Raw genomic sequence first — 18,337 nt, forward strand, 5'->3', positions numbered from 1 at the left:
TGCTGCCACTGGCTCTTCCCAACATCTGTGAAGTGGCTTTGTGCATCTGAAAGAACGTATCTGTGTACACACGAAGAAGCACCCCACCTGAAGATATGTTTAAAATGCAAACTCAGATTTAGCAGGCATGGGGGTCTGAGATTCTGCAGGCCTAACAAGTTTTCACGTAATGCTATTTCTGCTGGCCCACTGTCCCTGCTTTGAGCAGCTGCAATCAGCTTGAGCCAAAACAACAGGAACCCAAAGTCACACAGAAACAGCAAAGACCAAGGTCCCCCTCCCATAAGTATTGTCCTCTTCCACCGCTGTTCTCACCAGAACATAGCCACTTGGTTCCACCATGAAGCTGGACTCCATCTCAGTACCTTTGTCATGAAAAGACTAGATGTCTGTGGTCACTCATCACACTGATCCTTAGCTGATGATCCTGGAGATCAAAGGAAATTGTCCTCCCTAGCCCCCAAAATGTTTCCCAATGGTCCTCAAATAAATTCAAGGATAGTTTCTACATTCATTGCTCACTTGCTCCTCAAGGTAAAAATGTATTATTCAATACAGGTGATGCCAAACTACCTCCAACATTCAAGGAAGACATTTTATCTTTGGTCACATCCCAAATGGGAACTTATTTGATAATGACCCAATAAAAGGAGGCACATCTACACTAGATCATATCTGTTCTGGTTTTTTGCAAAACTTAAAAACAGAGTTTGGGCTGGGGCTGTGGCTCAGTGGTAGAGTGCTTGCCTAGCATGTGTGAAGCACTGGGTTTGAGTCTCAGCACCACATAAAACTAAATAAAATAAAGGATTGTGTCTATCTACAATTTAAAAAGACAAAAAACAGAGTTCACAAAAGGTTATCATTGAAAAATTCAGACTCATAGTGTGTTTTGTTGATGTTAAGGAACCACTGGTAAGGACTGATTGATTTTACCAAACCACCAGAAGAACCAATGGAGAACTTCTAAAATTCTGCAGTCCTCCACGTGCATTCATGCTTTTTCTCTCCAAACCCAGAGAAAGAAGAAAGAAAAAAATAAAATCCCACATCCCGAGCTAACATCCATTTTAAAAGACATGAATAAGCCTGTGGCAATGTAACTCGATGTAGGATTTCCTAACAGCTAATCTGTGTGAACATAAGTAAGGAGACAGTGGCGTTTTTTTAATCAACATAAGCAGCTATCTAGTAAAGAAGTCTAGTCATTAAGGAGTGAAAGAAGAATGAAGTGCTTTGAAAGGTAAGCTAAAGGGATGCTATTCTGCAAACGTCAAGCCATTTAATCTACATTTTCATGGTGATTTTCAAATAATTTTTTTAAAAGAGAGATTTTAAAAGTCCCCTGAATACCCAAAGCATAATCTTACTTAACATTCAAATCCAGGTAATTTATATTCTGGTGGTTTTTAAATTTACTACTAGATCTATTGCCCCTCAATGTTAAAGCATCCTTTTCAGATGTTAGTACAAAATCCACTTCCTCTGAGTAGATTACCTTCTGCTTCCGAATGTCCTAATAAAGTCTGGAACTAGAAGAGACCTTAGAAATTCAGCTCCAGAATTCCAAACCAAAGTGCATATACTCAAGTTGAAGGGATCTCCCAGGACCTCAGGAAGACAAGTGCATCTTCCTCAAGTGCTTTTTGATTCAGACAGTAATGAATCCAAGCTGGGCGTGATGGTATATATCTGTAGACTCAGAACTCAGGAGGCTGAAGCAGGAGGATTACCTGAGCCTAGGAGTTCAAGAGCAGCCTAGGCAACATAAAAAGACCCTGTCTCAAAAAAATAATAAAAATAAAGATGAATCCTTCATTCTATTCTTCATCAAAGGAATTATTCAGTTAACACTAAAAAGTGTTAGAACCCCAGGTTAAGCTCCCCAAACCTTCTTTTCAGGTTTCCTTTGCCCTGAAGGAAACAGGGACAAATTCAAGAAGCATCAACATAATCTACTTCACAGCCTCACACCCTAAGACCAAGGACTCTCCCAGGGATATGACTGGCCACCTAAGAAGTCACTGCCTATTGTCAGGCTTCATCAAATGGATGTCCATTTCTTCTTAGAAAAGCTCTGACCACTAAACAGGTGAGGCTGGGAGCAGTCTTTCCTAGAATGCTGGATGGGAAGCCTAAGCAAGGATTTAAGAGTTCCCCTTTCACTCTCTTCCACTCAGGTGCACTAACAACCGCATAATGAACAGGGCTTCCCAACAAATAATGCCACACAGTCCTTTACAAAACACAAAGCCTTTCTTTAAGCAGCTGTACATTATTTGGTATTCCACATAACTCAGTGACACCCAGATGTATATACATGCTATTATGTACTGTCTATTCACTAATATTTTGAACTTTTCAATACTGAAAGTGGCCTCCATTTGGATACAGCTAAATAAGAAGGCAAGTCAGAATAGGGTTGAGAACCTATTGAGAATTGTTGAGAACGAAGGAAAAAAGGAGAAGGAGCCCTTTGGCATGTATCTCTGTCTGACAGACACTAATCTAAAACTAAAATCTAAGAACCCACACGTCTCTTCATAAGGAGACAGTTTCCCCCTACCATTTCCATCTTCAAAAAGAAGCATGATTTTGTCTTCCCTTACAAAACTCACAGTGCATACTAGGCACAAATGAGTTAAGTAGATCAGGGTCCATTTTCAAACACAAGGGTCACAGAATCATCTATTGAAGAGGGCTGGTCATTATGACATTAACCTCAAGTTTATCAAACCTCCCAACCAGTGTTAAACTACAGTATGTACAAAAGACATGACTATCTGCAATCTGCAGTGAGTTTAAGTGAAACTGTTCACCCTCCAATGCCTTCCTCACTTGAGCCCTAAAGAAGTGGCTACCTGCCTGCTCACTCTCCCCAGCTCTCTCATGAGCTGTATGGGGCAACAGAATAATCATGTCACCCACAGCAGATGTAAGTAAAGCCCAAGATCTGCTCTCCACCTTGAGAGCATGAAGTCAAGATGGGGAGCCCAGAAGGCTAATCCAAGAATTATCAAACAATCACAGAGGCCTACTGTGTGCAAAGCCAGGGGCAGGGGCTCCAAAAGTCCACCTGAGATGGCAAACCATGAGAGGCAGTTAGTTTGAAAACTGAAAGTTTAGATCTCCTTTCAATGTGAATGATGCTCTATTATTTTCAAAGCTCTTTTACATTATCTGATTTGACACTCACAATATACCTATTAAAAAGGTAATGATTACTCTAATACCTGCTTTATTATCCCTTTTGGGACTCAGAGAAGGTTATCAAGTCATATAGTGAAGTCAGAATGAGACTCAAAAACCCTCCCAGGTCATTCAGTCAAATTTTTATAGATACTTTGATTTAAAACACTGTCTCCTTATCCCTTATAACACTTCAATTTGGTTTGTTGGGGGCTGCGGGGGGAGGGGGGTGATATGGGGTTAGTAAGGAAGGGGCAATGCAAAAGGGTAAAGAGCCAAGCCAGAGATGTTAAGTTAGGACCCAATACCACATAGCCAGTAAGGACAGCAAGAGCAAGGAGCTAGAATTTGAATCCCACTCCAAGGCCAGTGTCCTTAACTCACCGAAGTGAGGAGCAAAAGCAAGAGCCAGGGTGGAAACACCCTCCATGGAGAGCGAGCTCTCCATGGGAAACTGAATCCCACAGGTCCCTGGAGCATCAAACAGGAAACAACCCTGGTGCTGGGGCCAAGCTGAAACCCAACTCCTGCCAAATCCCCTATACCCAGACTTGGGCTTTCTAACCTAGCTCAGTATCACCCAGAGCTAATTCAGCTCTCTAGGGGCTCTGCACTTGTCTGGGCTCCTCTGTGATAAAGCTGGGGTCAGAGATCAAAGAGCACTAAAGAGTGACCTAAGAGGGAAACAGCCATCTGTCACCCCAGGTCTACCTCTTTGAAAATCTCCTAGTTAAGCTCCCTGCGTTGGGAAACCCTCTCCCTTGCAGCCAGAGATGCAGAGATGATCAGCCAGAGATGCAGTCTGGCCACCTCCCTCTTGCTGCTCTGGTAGATGTAAATCGGAAGAATAATGGAACGAGCTTGTTTCCCTGTAGTGTCTGCTCAGACTCACCCCCCCCCAGACCACCAAAAGGCCCTGCAGAAAAGGGTACCAGACCTGTCTACGCTCTGCAGGCAGTATTGATAAGGTTTACACATTCATTTGAAACAAACAAAGTTCTAGTGAAGTATATCAGAAAAAAATAAAAATTAGAGGCCTACATACTCATACTTTGGAGGCTCTCAAAGTGAACACTAATTTCTGTGTCCCAGCAAGTGCAGCGACAGTGTTCTCAAACAGGAAGGCTTAAGGGGTAGGAGCACCCAGTTCCTAGTTGCCTAACTTTGAAATCTTCCCTAAACACAACTTTACAAAAAAAAGGAACAATTCATTTCATTAAATCTGTTTTTACCTGCAAGAGGCTGACCTTGGAGATTACAAAGAATTTTAATACTCAGGTCAAAAAAGTGACAAAGTGAACTTGTTAGTTCTCAGGATGTACCGGTGGGCGGGGGGTGGAGGGTTGGGGGGTGCTAAAGGCCATATGTCAGATCCCTGAAATGCTCAGATGTAATTTACATTAAGTTATGCCTGTTAGTGGGAATCGGGGTGCTGCCGCGCTCTGGCCTGGCTCAGCCCTGGGCTCTTTGAAGGTCGCCTCACTGTCACCTCGGAGTGCCAGCGTCCGGAATCCAGGCCACGCGGCGTGGACCACACGATGCCCTAGGGGTACCTTTTGGGGCCCCCAAGAGCCTCCGGCAGGTGCGGCCAATGCAGAGAGTCGTCCCCAAGGGGCCCGGGCGGGCCTCTCCCGCCGCCACTTTCAGAACACCAGCGTCCTTCCCCACCCCGCGCCGGATGCGCCAGAAGCACCCGTCTCCAGACCCCGGGCTTACCCGCAAAAAGCGCACGGCCCGCGGCCCCTTAGTAGACACGGTCCCGGGGCCTCTGGAGGGGTTACCCCAGCGCTGGGCTCTCCGGGCCGCCGCCTCCGCGTCGTGTTCCGTCCGGCCCGGCCGCCCGGCGACTCCGGTCCCCTCCGCTGCAGCCGGCCGGGCGGCACCAGGACACACGCGGTGGAGCTGGGCTTCGGTGCCGCCTCCTCCTGCCGCTCGCTTGCGGACCTGGCGCTCCTGGGCTGGGGGTCCGGGACTTGGGGGTCGTCAGGGTGCTCGAGACTCCCCGGCGCGCTGGGGATGCACTGGAGTCCCCCGCGCCACCTTCCCGCGCGAGGCCCCTCTCCCGGGGCGCCTCGCTCCCGGAGCGCGAGCGTCACGGGCTCGGGGTCCGCGGGGGCGGAGGCCGGGTGGGTTCGGGGACAGCGGCCAGGGGCGCTGCTGCGGACGCGGGCACTGAAGCGGGCGCCGCGGCGCGGCCTCTCGCCATGGCTCCCCGCGGCCGGCGGCTCGCACCTCCCCTCCGCGCTGCCGTCACCGCCCGACGCGCGGAGCCCTCCCCTTCCCCGGCCCCGCCCGCCTCGCGCCGCCACCTGCGGGCCGCCCTCCAGGATTCCCCCAGCACGTCCTAGCCGCGCGCCGCGGCGCCCCTTCCGCCTCTCTAGGCAGCCCTCAGTCGCCCAGGTGCTTTTTACCGGCACCTCCCGGCACGTAGGAGTGTCCTGGAAATACCTGGGTCTAGAAAAGCTTATCGCATCTCCCCTGAGCACTTTTTACTTCTAGCACTTCTTGGTGTCGATCCGAGTCGGTCTCAGCGCTCGGGCTATACGTAGTGAACGCAGTGGAAGTCCAGGTGTTGGGTTCTTGCAGGGTCGCCGTCCCCAGGGAACTCAACTGTCAGGTTTGCACCCTGGGAGCACCAAGCCGGGAGAGGGGGAATGCGGCCGCGCAATCTGAACAAGATGCCACCAAAGCTTAAGGGTAAAAGTGGGGTTGGGCGGTGGACTGGGGGATCAGAAAAAGATTCAGGAAGTGAACGCTCCCAGTTCACCCTCTTATGCAAATCACTTGTGGACGGTTTAACGGGAACAACCCATATTAGATCATTTCCATTTGAGACTGCCTAATCTAAGTCTCCAGCCTCATCTCTACCCAGAGAACATACAGGACTTTAGGAGGACTTGGAGAAGACTCAGACCAGAACCTAACACGCAAGGAAACTAAACTCAACAAAACCTAATTTCCCGTACTGGAAAAAGACCTGAATTCAAGTAAATTGTAAAAATTGGTTCTGGAAAGAAAAAAAAAAAAAAAAAATCTTCAATGGATGCTAACTCTAGGGGGAATGTTGTTGAGAACTAGATATTTCCCTAAATTAACCTGTCGACTTGCTTATTACTAGCAAAGAGGAAATAGTAACTATGCACAAGCGCAGATGAACAACATCTTGACCAGACAGTTCAAGGTTAACATTACCATTGATAGCAGATGGATATCAAGTCGTTGGGACACATCACCTCTGCAATATGCCCAGGAGAATGCATAACCTGAATCCAAAGATGATGAAATCTCCAAAGAACCTAAAATGAGGAATATCTACTAAAAGGGGTCAGGGGCCCTATTCTTCAAAATTTTCCAGTGTCATGAAAGACAAAAGAAATCTTAGGAAATGTTCCAGATTTTAAAAGTTCCAGAGTCATAACAACTAACTGTGTTATCCATACTGGATCCTGAATGGAGCAGGAGGAGGTGTTATAAGGGACATTCCAATTGACAAAATAGGAATCCATAGTATCGGATCAATGTTAATTTACTAACGTTGATATCTTATACTATGTTTGTATACAAAAACATCTCTATTCTTAGGAAATACACACTGAAGTATCATTAAGGGTTAAAGGGTCATGATGCAAGCAACTTAGCTTACATCATTACAGGGGAAAAGACATCTTGATAGCAAAAGGTGATAAAGCAAATAGGCAAATTATTATTAGTGATCTGAGTACAGGGTCCACTGACAAATTTCTGTAAGTTTTAATTCATTTCTAAATAAAAATATTTTGAAAAAAACATCCAGTGGGAACTGAAATGAGGTAGGAAGAAGGTAGGTGTGGTTATAACAGGAATCCTTGGGACTTTGGAACTAAGTTTCTTGATTGTGGTGAAGTGATAAAATTGTGTAGAACTTAGACACATATAAGTACAAATAAAACTGGAGAAATCTGAATAAGACAGGTGAGTTTTATCAACATCCTACTTGTGACACCATACATTTTGCAAAATGTAATTGGGGGAAACTAGACAAAGTATTATATCTAACAACTGAACATGGATCTACAATTATCTCGAGAAAAATTTCAATTACAAAATATCATCAAATATGTGCTAGGTTTGTATGTAACAGGTGTGACTACCTGGGAATGTACAAGAGTAAATAGGCTAGAGGTGTCTCATCGTGGGATTAGAATAGACATGGTGCTGTAACCAACAGAGAAGGTGTTAATGCAGGGGGAAATGCACTATCTGAAATATAACTGACAGGTACGTTTCCTTCCACTTCCATAATTTAAGAATACTAAAGCCAGGGATGTTCTTTGAGACCATCTAGTCCAACCTTCTCATTTTCAGGAAACTGTGGGCAGAAAAGTGGTACATGACCAAACAAGCAGCAAATTAGTGGTAAACCCATAACTACAACTCTTGTCTTATGCTCTTTGCACCTTTACTAGCTGCCTGTCACTTCCTATATATTTATGTCCGTGAGATTCAGTCAAGGTTGGTACAGAATGTTGAAGTCGTTCAATTCATTTGAGTCCCTGACAGTGGCCTTGTTCCAGCACAGGGTCCTGACATCTGGTTTCCAGCACCAGCTGAAGGATATGTGGATTCTACCCCTGAAGAGGAAGGGCTGATTTCCCTCTCTCTCACCCCAGCTGGAAGAAAGCAGGTGGCAGGCAGAACACTCTTGAGTGGGTGCCCCAGCTATAAGTCTGCCCAAGCTCAAGAGCTAGTTGGAGCGTCTGCTAACCTGCTGCTGCTGGAAGACAAGGTATAGGGACCCAGGAAGGAAGCAGGATGGCTACATCAAAGAGAAAACAGTAATTTCCCTGACAGGTCCTGGCTTTATCCAACATTGGGCAGAGGTCTCCGCACCAGAAATGACTCTGGCTTCTCTTGAGCCACTGGTAGCCACTGTATTCTTTTGTTGAATCAAATCAAAATCAACATATGTTTATTGATATTTGCCAGGTTCTGAGTTAGTAACTGTGGAAAGACACGCAAAGTAGATCTGATCTGTGCCATTTAGGAACCTGAAATATAGCCAGGGACCCAAGGTGAAAATGCAGAAAATAACTCAACAAAAAGATGAATGCTGGCTCCATTACCTTGGGTTCCCCCAAAGCAGCACTGGAGAAGGACTTACAGGCAAGAAGTTTCTTGTGGGAAGTGATCTCAAGGAATAGGGGTGGAAAAAGAAATTGAATGCAGAAAAAACGAAATAGGGAAAGAGAGAATGCCTACTCTAGGTATATAACCTCTTTGAGTAACTGGAACTTAGTCCCACACACTAAGAATTCTGAGGAACTGGATAGAATGCAAGAACGAAGGTGGAGTATTTGCCCACCAGCTCCTGTCTCAACTGGCTGCTGAACAAAATAAGTGAACTAAGATGTGACATGAGACATAAAAGAAAGATATCTGAGTCACCAGCGAAAAAGCATCCCATGGGCTGGGATTTTTGTCTGCTTACTTCATTACTGCATTCCCGGCACCAAATACAGCTCCTGGCTTATAGTAGATGATCTCTCAGCAGACACAGAATGAATGAAATAGTAGTACAGATGAACAACAGAAAAAAAAAATCATAAAAAAGTTGTTGCAGACATGATCACACATGCCTCTAGTTCCAGCATTCAGGAGACTGAAATAGGAGAATCACTTGAGTCCAAAAGTTGAAGACAACTCAGCCTGGACAACATAGCAAGACCCCATCTCAGAAAAAAAAAAAATTTGTTGCATCCGTTATTTTTCAACAAAATTTTGTTATGTGTCACCTACTTGTGGCAGGCATTGAAAGAGGCTAGGATAATAGGATAATGAACAAAACAGATACATTCCTGCCTCTTGTGGGCCTTTCCATCCAGGAGAGGAGTTAGATAATATGCTACCCACATCCATATTCAATCAGCTTGTGAGAAGTGCTGAGAATTAAAGGATGGGGCTGGGGATATAGCTCAATTGGTAGAGTGCTTGCTTGGCAAGCACAAGGCCCTGGGTTCAATCCCCAGTACCACAAAAAAAAAAAAAAAAAAAAAAAAAAGAATTAAAGGAGGCAGGCAGCATAAATAGGATTATAGGGAGATTTACAATTGATTAGTGGATCAGGGGAACCTCTCTAAGGAGATGACACTTAAGACTCAGAGGAAGATCAGGAGCCTACCATACAACAGAATGAGGTAGCATCAGACCCAGAGGCAAGAAAGACTCTCCAATACTGCAGCTGCAGTGGGGTGTCAGGGAAGAGGCAGACCATGAGCCTTGATGGTTTAGGGAAGAGTAAAGAGTTTTAGGTAAGGGAATAACATGATCATATCACATCTTTAAAAGCCCCATTCAGCCCGGTTTGGGGGTGTATGCCTGTAATCCCAGTGGCTCCGGAGGCTGAGGCAGGAGGATTGCAAGTTCAAAGTCAACCTCAGCAACTTAATGAGGACTTAGGAACTTAGCAAGATCCTGACTCAAAATAAAAAATTAAAAGGGTTGGGGATGTGGCTCAATGGTTAAGCATCCCTAGGATCAATCCCCGGTACCAAAAAATAAAAGCCCCATCTGGCTGCTGTGTGGAGAATGGACTCTAGAGGGTTATCAGGAACGGCCAGTGGCTATGGAAGGTGAGGAAGACCAGATCGCTTCAAGGCCATCTCATATGACTCTGGGCTTCCATCTCCATTGCTACTACTGCTACCAGTAAAACCTTCAGGAATATGCAAACACCCCACTATAACACAAGCGGGCCCCCAAATGTCAATTGGTGGAGTGTACAGTTGCATAACTGAAGGCTAATAAAACCCATGTTTCTTAGACAATCTTACAGTTTCTATGTGGGAACAAACAATAGAAATAGAAAAAAACAATAGAAATAGAAAAAAATTATTTTCTATTCATTTAATAGATCTGTAGGAAATAGACATTATTACAAATAAAGTGTTGGTTTGAACTGACCTAAGGAATACTAATAAGTATCCTAATAAAAGAAGGATAAAGGGAGATTTGAGACAGAGGGAAAAGACAGAGAAAGCAATGGAAAGACAGAACACAGAGAGGTGCAACCACAAGCCAAGGAATGCCTTTAGCTGCCAAAAGATGGAAGAGGTAAGAAATGGAGTCTCTTCTAGAGCATCCAGAGGGAGTGCACCTTTGCCAACAGCTGGATTTCTGATTTCTGACTTCTGGTTCTGTGAGAATATAAATTTCTGTTTTTCTAAGCCATCAAGTGTGGAGCAATTTATCATGACATCCTACGAAACTGACACCTACTCAGGCACATTACTAAAATAATTCTCACTTTTTTCCCTCCACCAGTAGTTTTCCCCTATGTACAGGGCATATTCTCACCAGCATACAAACATATTGTTATTTTTTTCCCCCTTGAAAAGAAAACTTGACTTCATTTCCACTTCTGGCTACCACCTCATTGATGGACCTGTTCTGGGCTGTGACTTGTTCTCTTGCCTCTCTCTCTCTCTTTCTCTCAAAAACTGACTAGAGGGCTGGGGTTATGGCTCCGTGGTAGAGTGCTCGCCTAGCATGCATGAGGCACTGGGTGCAATCCTTAACTCTACATAAAAATAAATAAAATAAAGGTTTTTAAAAAAAACTGACTAGAAAAGGCCCCCTCAAGCCATCTCATTTAATACTGATACTTTAATTTCTCATTCTTCATTTCATTTCTCATTTAATACTGATTCTTCCCCCCCCCAGCTCTCCAAATGCCCCTTACTCTTCTCTAGTTCTTAAAATTTACCATATTTTAATATAAAATTTATTTATTATTGTTTTCTGTTACCTCCCTCTCGACTTATGAAGTATTCATCTTCTGGATGAGCCAACATGGTTCTAGCAGTTTCCTACAGTTCCACGTGCATGTTTTGTTTCCCCTGAGCGAGGACTCTTCATGCTGTGTCCACGGAGGCTCAGGGAAGGCATCAGAGCAGATACTCAGTAAGTGAACTAAACTGAACTAACAAGGAAACCTGGAATGGAAAGCCTCAACAGGAATAAGAATGTAAGGGGAAGGCCTGAACACTGCTCAAGGAACAGTCCAGAGTGATGCTAGCTTGGTAGAGGCGCTCTGTTGCATTCATTCATTCAAGGACTTGGGCTACTCATGGTTCTGCCATCTGAGTGGCCTGGTTCTATCACCTTGGCATGGTCACCCCAATCCCAGATGGGGGAACGAGCATGGAGGGACACTCGTGAGGGATTTGATGAGCCAGGACTGGCAGAGGCACAGAGCACTTCTGCTCCAGGTTCACTGGCTGGAGGTCTTAGTCACATGACCACACTTCACTGCAAGGGCGGTTGGGAAATAGAGTCTAAATGAGCAACCAGGAAGAAGGGGAGAGCAGATTTGGGTATTCAGCTAGCATTTTCTGCCATGGGGGTCTGAGAAATGGCACACAACTAATATAGTTTTATTTATTTGGAAAATGTTTTATAAAGAAAAATCATTTCATCAGATCAAATTATAAGATTATGTTTTACTCCACTTCATGCTTCACTGGGAAGAATGTGATTATAGGATTGGCCCTGCTGGGTCATGTGACTAGTAGGACTAGGAGTTGGAGCCTATTACCAAAGGAAGATACCATATAAGTCAGGGAAGGAACAATCATCACACTATGTTATGACATCTGAAATAATTACTTGTTGATCAGAACTGGGAATAATCTGTTGTGGGGACACTATCTGGGCTCTGTCCATATCCCCTAAATCCATGCAGTTGTAATGCAGCCAGTACCAGCTTCCAGCACCTGCATATCTTTGGCTGACCACATCCTCTGGCTACCAAACCCTGCTCTGCTCAAGGCAGTGGCCTGAATATTCTGGAGAACTGAAGAGCTTGTTCCAGAAGTCCCTGTTCCCTCATCCCTTCAGGAAATGTATGTTCTATTCTGACTCCCAGACTACCTTCATGTGATTAGGTCCAAGCTATTTGTACTTGATAAAATACCCTTCATTGGCTACCCTCCTTCTCTGTCTTGCTATTCTGCTCCTCTGCCTTGGATCACTCCCAAATAAACTGCCCTATTCCTAAAGGCTACTTTTGGGGGAATCCTAGCCTTACAGGTAGCATAGAGACCTATTCTGTTATTACCAGTATGTGTATTGGTCATTGTTTAGCTTAGCACTCACCTGTGTTGGAAACTGTCAAAGCAAAGAGCAGAACTTGTAAGGAAACTTCTTAGATATTGTTTTTATGTCACACTGGGAAGTAAGTGAGGAAAGGCAGGGCCAGTTTCTATAAGGACCATGAGAAGAAAACAAATGTAACAATCTTGCACTGCTCAGCCACCAGAGTAGAATATTTTCCTCTTGGTGTTTCTAAATTTATCACATTGAGCAAAGTAAAGTGTTGACCCACTGTGAATAAAACCTTTCTCTTACTGACACTTAGGAATGTGTACACCAGTAAGAAATGGGTGGAATAACTTGGCAATGAGGAGGCTGACTTAACTGAGGGAATGAGGAGAACAGAGATTACTTTATTCCTGAAAAACTCATCCCACCTGCACCAGCTGAATTGCAAACTCAACATCAAAAGTCTCATAAAGTCAGATCTAGGCCTATTTGCTAACCAACTTGATGAAGAAGAACTTTTCGGGAACAGGACAAAGTGCTTGTGCCTTTCATTTTATTTGAATCACAGAATGTGATAGGACACAAAAGCCACCTCAGTCAACATGGATTGACATTTCTGACAACACAGCCAAGAACAAAGTGCAGGAATGCCTCTGTCTGATGACCTTGAACATGCTGCAGAAAGGACAGAACTTATTCCTGACAAGAACTTAAACTAGAATTTGCTTCCAGGCAGATGCCTCAGCCCATGCTTCCTTCCAAGTTGCACAAGGAAATGATACACAGTTTGATGAAGCTTGATTAGGTCATCATTTCCTTCCCTGACCCTCCTTTTCTGAAATTTGTCGGATATGTTTTTAAAACAAAATTTTAACAAATTTAGTTTGAAAATCATGTTGACTTTTATTAGTAATTCGTGAGTCAGGCAGCATCTCCTCTACAGAATATATAAACACTCCTCTGCATATGGTAGAATTTACTTTTTATAACACACTAAGATTGGGAAGAAGGAAATAGAATAATACAGATAGTGGATTTGTTAACATTAGATTTCTTTCCATGTAAGGGTTAAAGCAGAGGGTCCTATTATGCTGGTTCCGGTTGACTGGGACCCTTCTCATTGGTTGCTGCAAATCTCCTATTTTCAGATCTTTTGTTTGAAGATTTTTCTGCTTAATGTATTGGTCAGCTTTGCATTACCATAACAAAATACCTGAGGTAATCGACTCAAGAAGAGGAAAGTTGTCCATATCATGTACAACCACAAAAATGGGGAAGTTCTACTCCGGGTATGCATAATATGTCAAAATATATGCTACTGTCATGTATATTTAAAAAGAATAAATTTTTTTAAAAAAAGGAAAGGTTTATTTTGGTTCAGTTTTTGAGGTTTCAGCCATGGTTTCATTGTCCTGTTTCTTTGGGCTTATGGTGAGGCAGCACCACTTGGCAAGAGAACAAACATAGTGGAGGAAGCCCACTCACCTCATGGCTAAGCGTGAAAGAGAGAAGACTGGCTTCCCACAATATCCTTTGAGGGCACAATCCCAATAACCTAAAACCTCCAATTATGCTCTGTCTCCTAAAGGTTTTCACTACCCTCTGGGACTAAACATTTAATCCATGGGTCTATAGGGGCATTCCAGGTCCAGATTGTAGCCCTCAGAGGGTCAGTGTGATTGTGTGGCACTTGGCATGAGTGAACCCATTTTGGTCTGTTATGGTGGAGATTAGTACTCAGTCCAAGGCAATGGAATCCTATAAATTTTAATTAACAAAACACATTATATTGGTCCTTTTTTTCCATTCTCAACTAGTTTAAAGGTTTTACAATCTGTTTCTATTTCTTTAATATTTACCCTTAAAATTTAACAATTGTATGTTTCTTTATCAAAATGAGACATTAATATTGTTAACTAAGGGTATACACTAGGAAAACAAACAATAATCCAAATAAAGAGGATAAAGGATCATATGCATAGCAAAATGACAAAATACAAGATGATACTTGAAACAGTTGGTAGTGCCAGAAAGAAAAGTACTTAAAAAAAGGCATAATTATAGAGTTCATGTCAAAGGGACACAGAAGGCAACTGAAAAGTTCCCAGTGATCAGAGCCAGAACAATTCGAGCAACAATAAAGTAGTTTTGGGTTAGAGTCCAAAGTACAAAATAAATCTATGAATCTATGTTGACATAAAGAAGTGAAGGAATGAATAAAGAAATAAATACAAGGGGAAGAAGAGAAAAATCTTCCATACAGAAGAACTCCAAATTATGTAGATCTCCACTCTTGAAAGGTAGAGTAAGTTTCCCCCAGTGACTTCCTTCCAAGGAGTAGAGTATGGGAAGGGGCAAAGGGTAACTTTACAGTGGAGAAGCCTGACTCCCTCAGACAGGTGGTCAAGGCTGACTCAACAGTGAGGTCCCGTCTATGGTGTGCTCCTTCTAATGATGTGTTGGAAATAGGACTTTGTCTCTGTGGTCTTTCTCACAAAACCCTGTAACCATAGTCTAGTTGTGAGAAAAATATCAGACAATTGCCAGGTGAGAGACATTCTAAAAATAACCGATTGGCATTCCCCAAACTGTCAAGGTTTCCAAAACCTGAGAAATTGTCATGGCTGCAAGGAGCCTAAGGAAGCATGATTACTGAATGTAAGGTGGAATCCTGGATGGGATCCTGCAACAGAATAAAGGATATTCAATAGATCTGAATAAAATATGGGCTTGAGTTTACAATAATGCGTCAATTCATTAATGGAGACAAATAATCCATATTAATGTAAGATATTAATAATAGAGAAAATTGGATGTGGGACATACAGGAACCATTTGTCCTATATTTAAAATTTTTCTGTTGATCTAAAAATTTTCTAATGTAAAAAGTTAAAAAAAAAAAAAAAAAACTGGCTGGAAGTGTAGTCACACGTGCTTTGCATGCCCAAGTCATTCAGTTCAACCCTAAACACCAAAAAAAAAAAAGTGGTAAATGCTGAAATCAGCATAAAGTCCAAATAATTTTAATGTGATTAGAATATTTAATGCATGTGTTATTAAGTAATTATTTAAGCATAAAAATGATTATAATTTTCAATGAAAAAATACTATTTCCAAAAAAATTTGGAAATTGATAGAAAAGAATGGAGAAGGCAAGTGTAAAGATTTCAACTTGCATAATGTATAAATATATGGAGAAGGATACGTTTTTAGATGTTAGGGGTTACTGCTAAAGAAATAGAAATAGTTGCAGGACATCCAAATCAGTACTAAGGAAACTGATAAAGCATAATAAAACCAAACCATGAAATAACCAATTGGATCATGTTCAGTACAGGGAAAAAAAAAAAAAACCAAACCATGAAAGATGACAAGAATAAGGCCAATAATTAATCCATGGCACAGCAGATATTAAAAGGTTAAATCCCCTTTTAGAAAGAGAAGACTCTCAGAGTGGGTGGGGAAAAAAAATGAAAAGAAATCCAGCTTTAAGATATTTGCAAAAGATAGATCTGGAAGAACGTGATTTTTAAAAGGTGGAAAATAATAGTGAGGGCAAAAATATAAGAAAATAATGTGCAATAAATTGAGACAGAAACAAGTAACCCAAGACAGGCACACGAGTGAAGCAGCAGCATCCACAGCTTCCCTCTGCTCGCCTTTGCCAGATCACACACAGCCGGAGTCCCCACCAGTCCCCATCAGCACCTTCTGCCCTTTTCCCCAGTAAGTCTGAGACTCTTGGAAGATGTTTACGCTTTTCAGAAGTCCATTCCATTATTCTTGTTGTGTTTTGCCTTGGGCCTGGGAATGACTCATGGCAGGTCTCTGACCTCTGTGGATCTTTGCAGTTTATTCCACTTTGAGGCCCCCCAACTGTCTGCCCAAGCTCAACTAATATGAGGCTGTCATGTTTAATTAGAGCTGACTAAGACCCGAGGACAATGATTACATGTTAACCAAGTTAACCAGATGGAAAGACCCAATGTTGTGATATGTCATTTATCCTCAAATGGATCAGTGAACTTTATGTAATTCCCATCAAATGCTAAGAAAAGTTTAAGGGACTGACAACATATTCTAAAGTTCATATGGGAGGAAAAACTACATAAGAATATCTAAGACAATTTAAAAACAATCAAGGGGTACTAATCCCAACTAGAAAATATAAAGTTATATGGAAAAATTAAGTTAGAGAGTAATTAAAGGATTATTTCTTTAAAGGAATAGACAAATGCAACAACACAGAACTGAGAGTTGAAAAACAATAATCTGAGAGAATTTAGATTTCTGGCTAACAGGCTGTATTTCTCCCTCCTTTCAGTAGCTTAGGATCTTGGTGTTCCTGGATAATTAAAATAGAAACTGTTTTACCGGAAGAAAATCTTAAGAAATTTTATTAATCATACTGTGTCCACCGAGTCATGGGTTTTAGGCAAAATTCCAGGAATCATTCAACTCATAGAATATAATTTGAGGAAGGATTCTCTGTGTGTTTTTCTATGTGTTCCATTCTTCTTTTTATTTTTATTTATTTATTTATTTTTTTTTGCGGTGCTGGGGATTGAACCCAGGGCCTGGTGCTTGCGGGGCAAGCACTCTACCAACTGAGCTATATATATCCCTGGCCCCATTCTTCTCTATTTTCTTTCTAGCTCTTCTTCCTGTTTTGAAAGAGATGATTCTGATACTATTTCTCTAGGGAACTTGTCTCATCTTTTGGGATTCCTAGATTAGCAGTATCACCAGTACACTCAGCGTGTGTGTGTGTGTGTGTGTGTGTGTGTGTGTGTGTATGTGCATGCAGTGCTAAGGATCAAATCCAGGACCTCATGCATGCTTGACCACTTAGCTATATCTTTCAGCAGTTCATTTGTTTTGGTACCAGGGATTGAATTCAGGGACACTTAAACACTGAGCCACATCCCCAACCCTTTAAAAAAAAAATTTTTTTTTTTTTTTTTTTTTTTTTTTTTTTGAGACAGGGTCTCACTATCTTGCTTAGGACTTAGCTAAATTGCTGAGGCTAGCTTTGAACTTGCAATCCTCCTGCCTCAGCCTCCCAAGTCACTGGGATTTCAGGCCTGTGCCACCACGCCCAGCCCTTCAGCAGTTTTTTTAAAAACATATATTATGAAAACATTTGAACATAAAAATAGAGAGAATAATATATTATTCCCCATGTACTCGTCACCAGCTTCAACAACTATTTATGCAAAACAAGTCTATTTCTATCAGCCACTTCCTTTATTCCTGAAATTATTTTGGAGCAATTCTCAATCCCAGACATCAATTTCACTCATAAATATTTCTGTATGTACCTCTAAAAGATAATAAGTCTTCTTATGACAAACCTCCTAGAATGTACATATGATTAGTGAATCTGGCTTGACAAAACTCAGCTTGACTTTGCTTGTGGAGGGGCCTGAAGATCTTTTGCAGAATTTTCAATTTCTTCTTTGGTTATGGTTTTATTCTGACTTCTCATCTCTTTTTGAGGTCATAGGCTAAGTTTGAGTTTTGCTAAAATACATCAATTTTTATGAAATTCTTTCATTTGGAGGAAAAAAAATTTAAATAGAGTGAATTAATGCCAGAGAAACAAACTGAGGAGTCAAGAGAAAAAGGGAAGAATTGGAGAAGCAAGTGCTAATCAGAGCAGTCAGACCAAGAGCAACAAGTGCAAGGGAACCCTGCTGTCACTGCTATCCCAAAACTAGAGCCCAATACTCCCCGAGCAGTCTGGGCACATCCCCTTCTCTGGTGTAGTTATGATGGGCGACTTCAGTACTTCTGGGAAAGGCCAGGAAGGAGATGTATGGTAAGTTTCTTTATGTTATTATCATGTTTTCTCGTGGGCATTTGTGTCTTCCTATCATTCAAAGACCTTCTGTTCTGCTATGCCTTAAGTCTGGCACTTTGGGAAGGGACCATGATTCTCCACCACAACAGCATTTCCAAGATCTCAAAGTACACCTGTTTTCCTTACCTGAAAAAAAAAAATTTTTTTTTTAAGTACCAGGGATTAAACTCAGTGTCACTCGATCACTGAACCACCTCCCCAGCCCTT

At 42.3% G+C, this 18,337-nt stretch overlaps 1 protein-coding gene across 1 annotated transcript in view; it reads right to left on the minus strand.

The window, feature by feature from the left end:
• The window catches only part of LOC306647137 (uncharacterized protein), a gene marked incomplete at both ends in the record, with an annotated part of 65,551 nt that extends 58,856 nt beyond the window's left edge, over positions 1–6,695 (minus strand). The window contains 3 exons of the mRNA XM_079116155.1: positions 4,906–5,627; positions 5,735–5,815; positions 6,630–6,695. Coding sequence (XP_078972281.1) covers positions 4,906–5,627; positions 5,735–5,815; positions 6,630–6,695 — 869 coding nt within the window. The remainder of the gene's footprint in view (positions 1–4,905; positions 5,628–5,734; positions 5,816–6,629) is intronic.
• Positions 6,696–18,337: the final 11,642 nt, after the last annotated feature.

Source organism: Sciurus vulgaris, assembly GCF_902686455.1.
Source record: "Sciurus vulgaris genome assembly, chromosome: 16".
In the NCBI taxonomy this organism is placed as follows: Eukaryota; Metazoa; Chordata; class Mammalia; order Rodentia; family Sciuridae; genus Sciurus; species Sciurus vulgaris.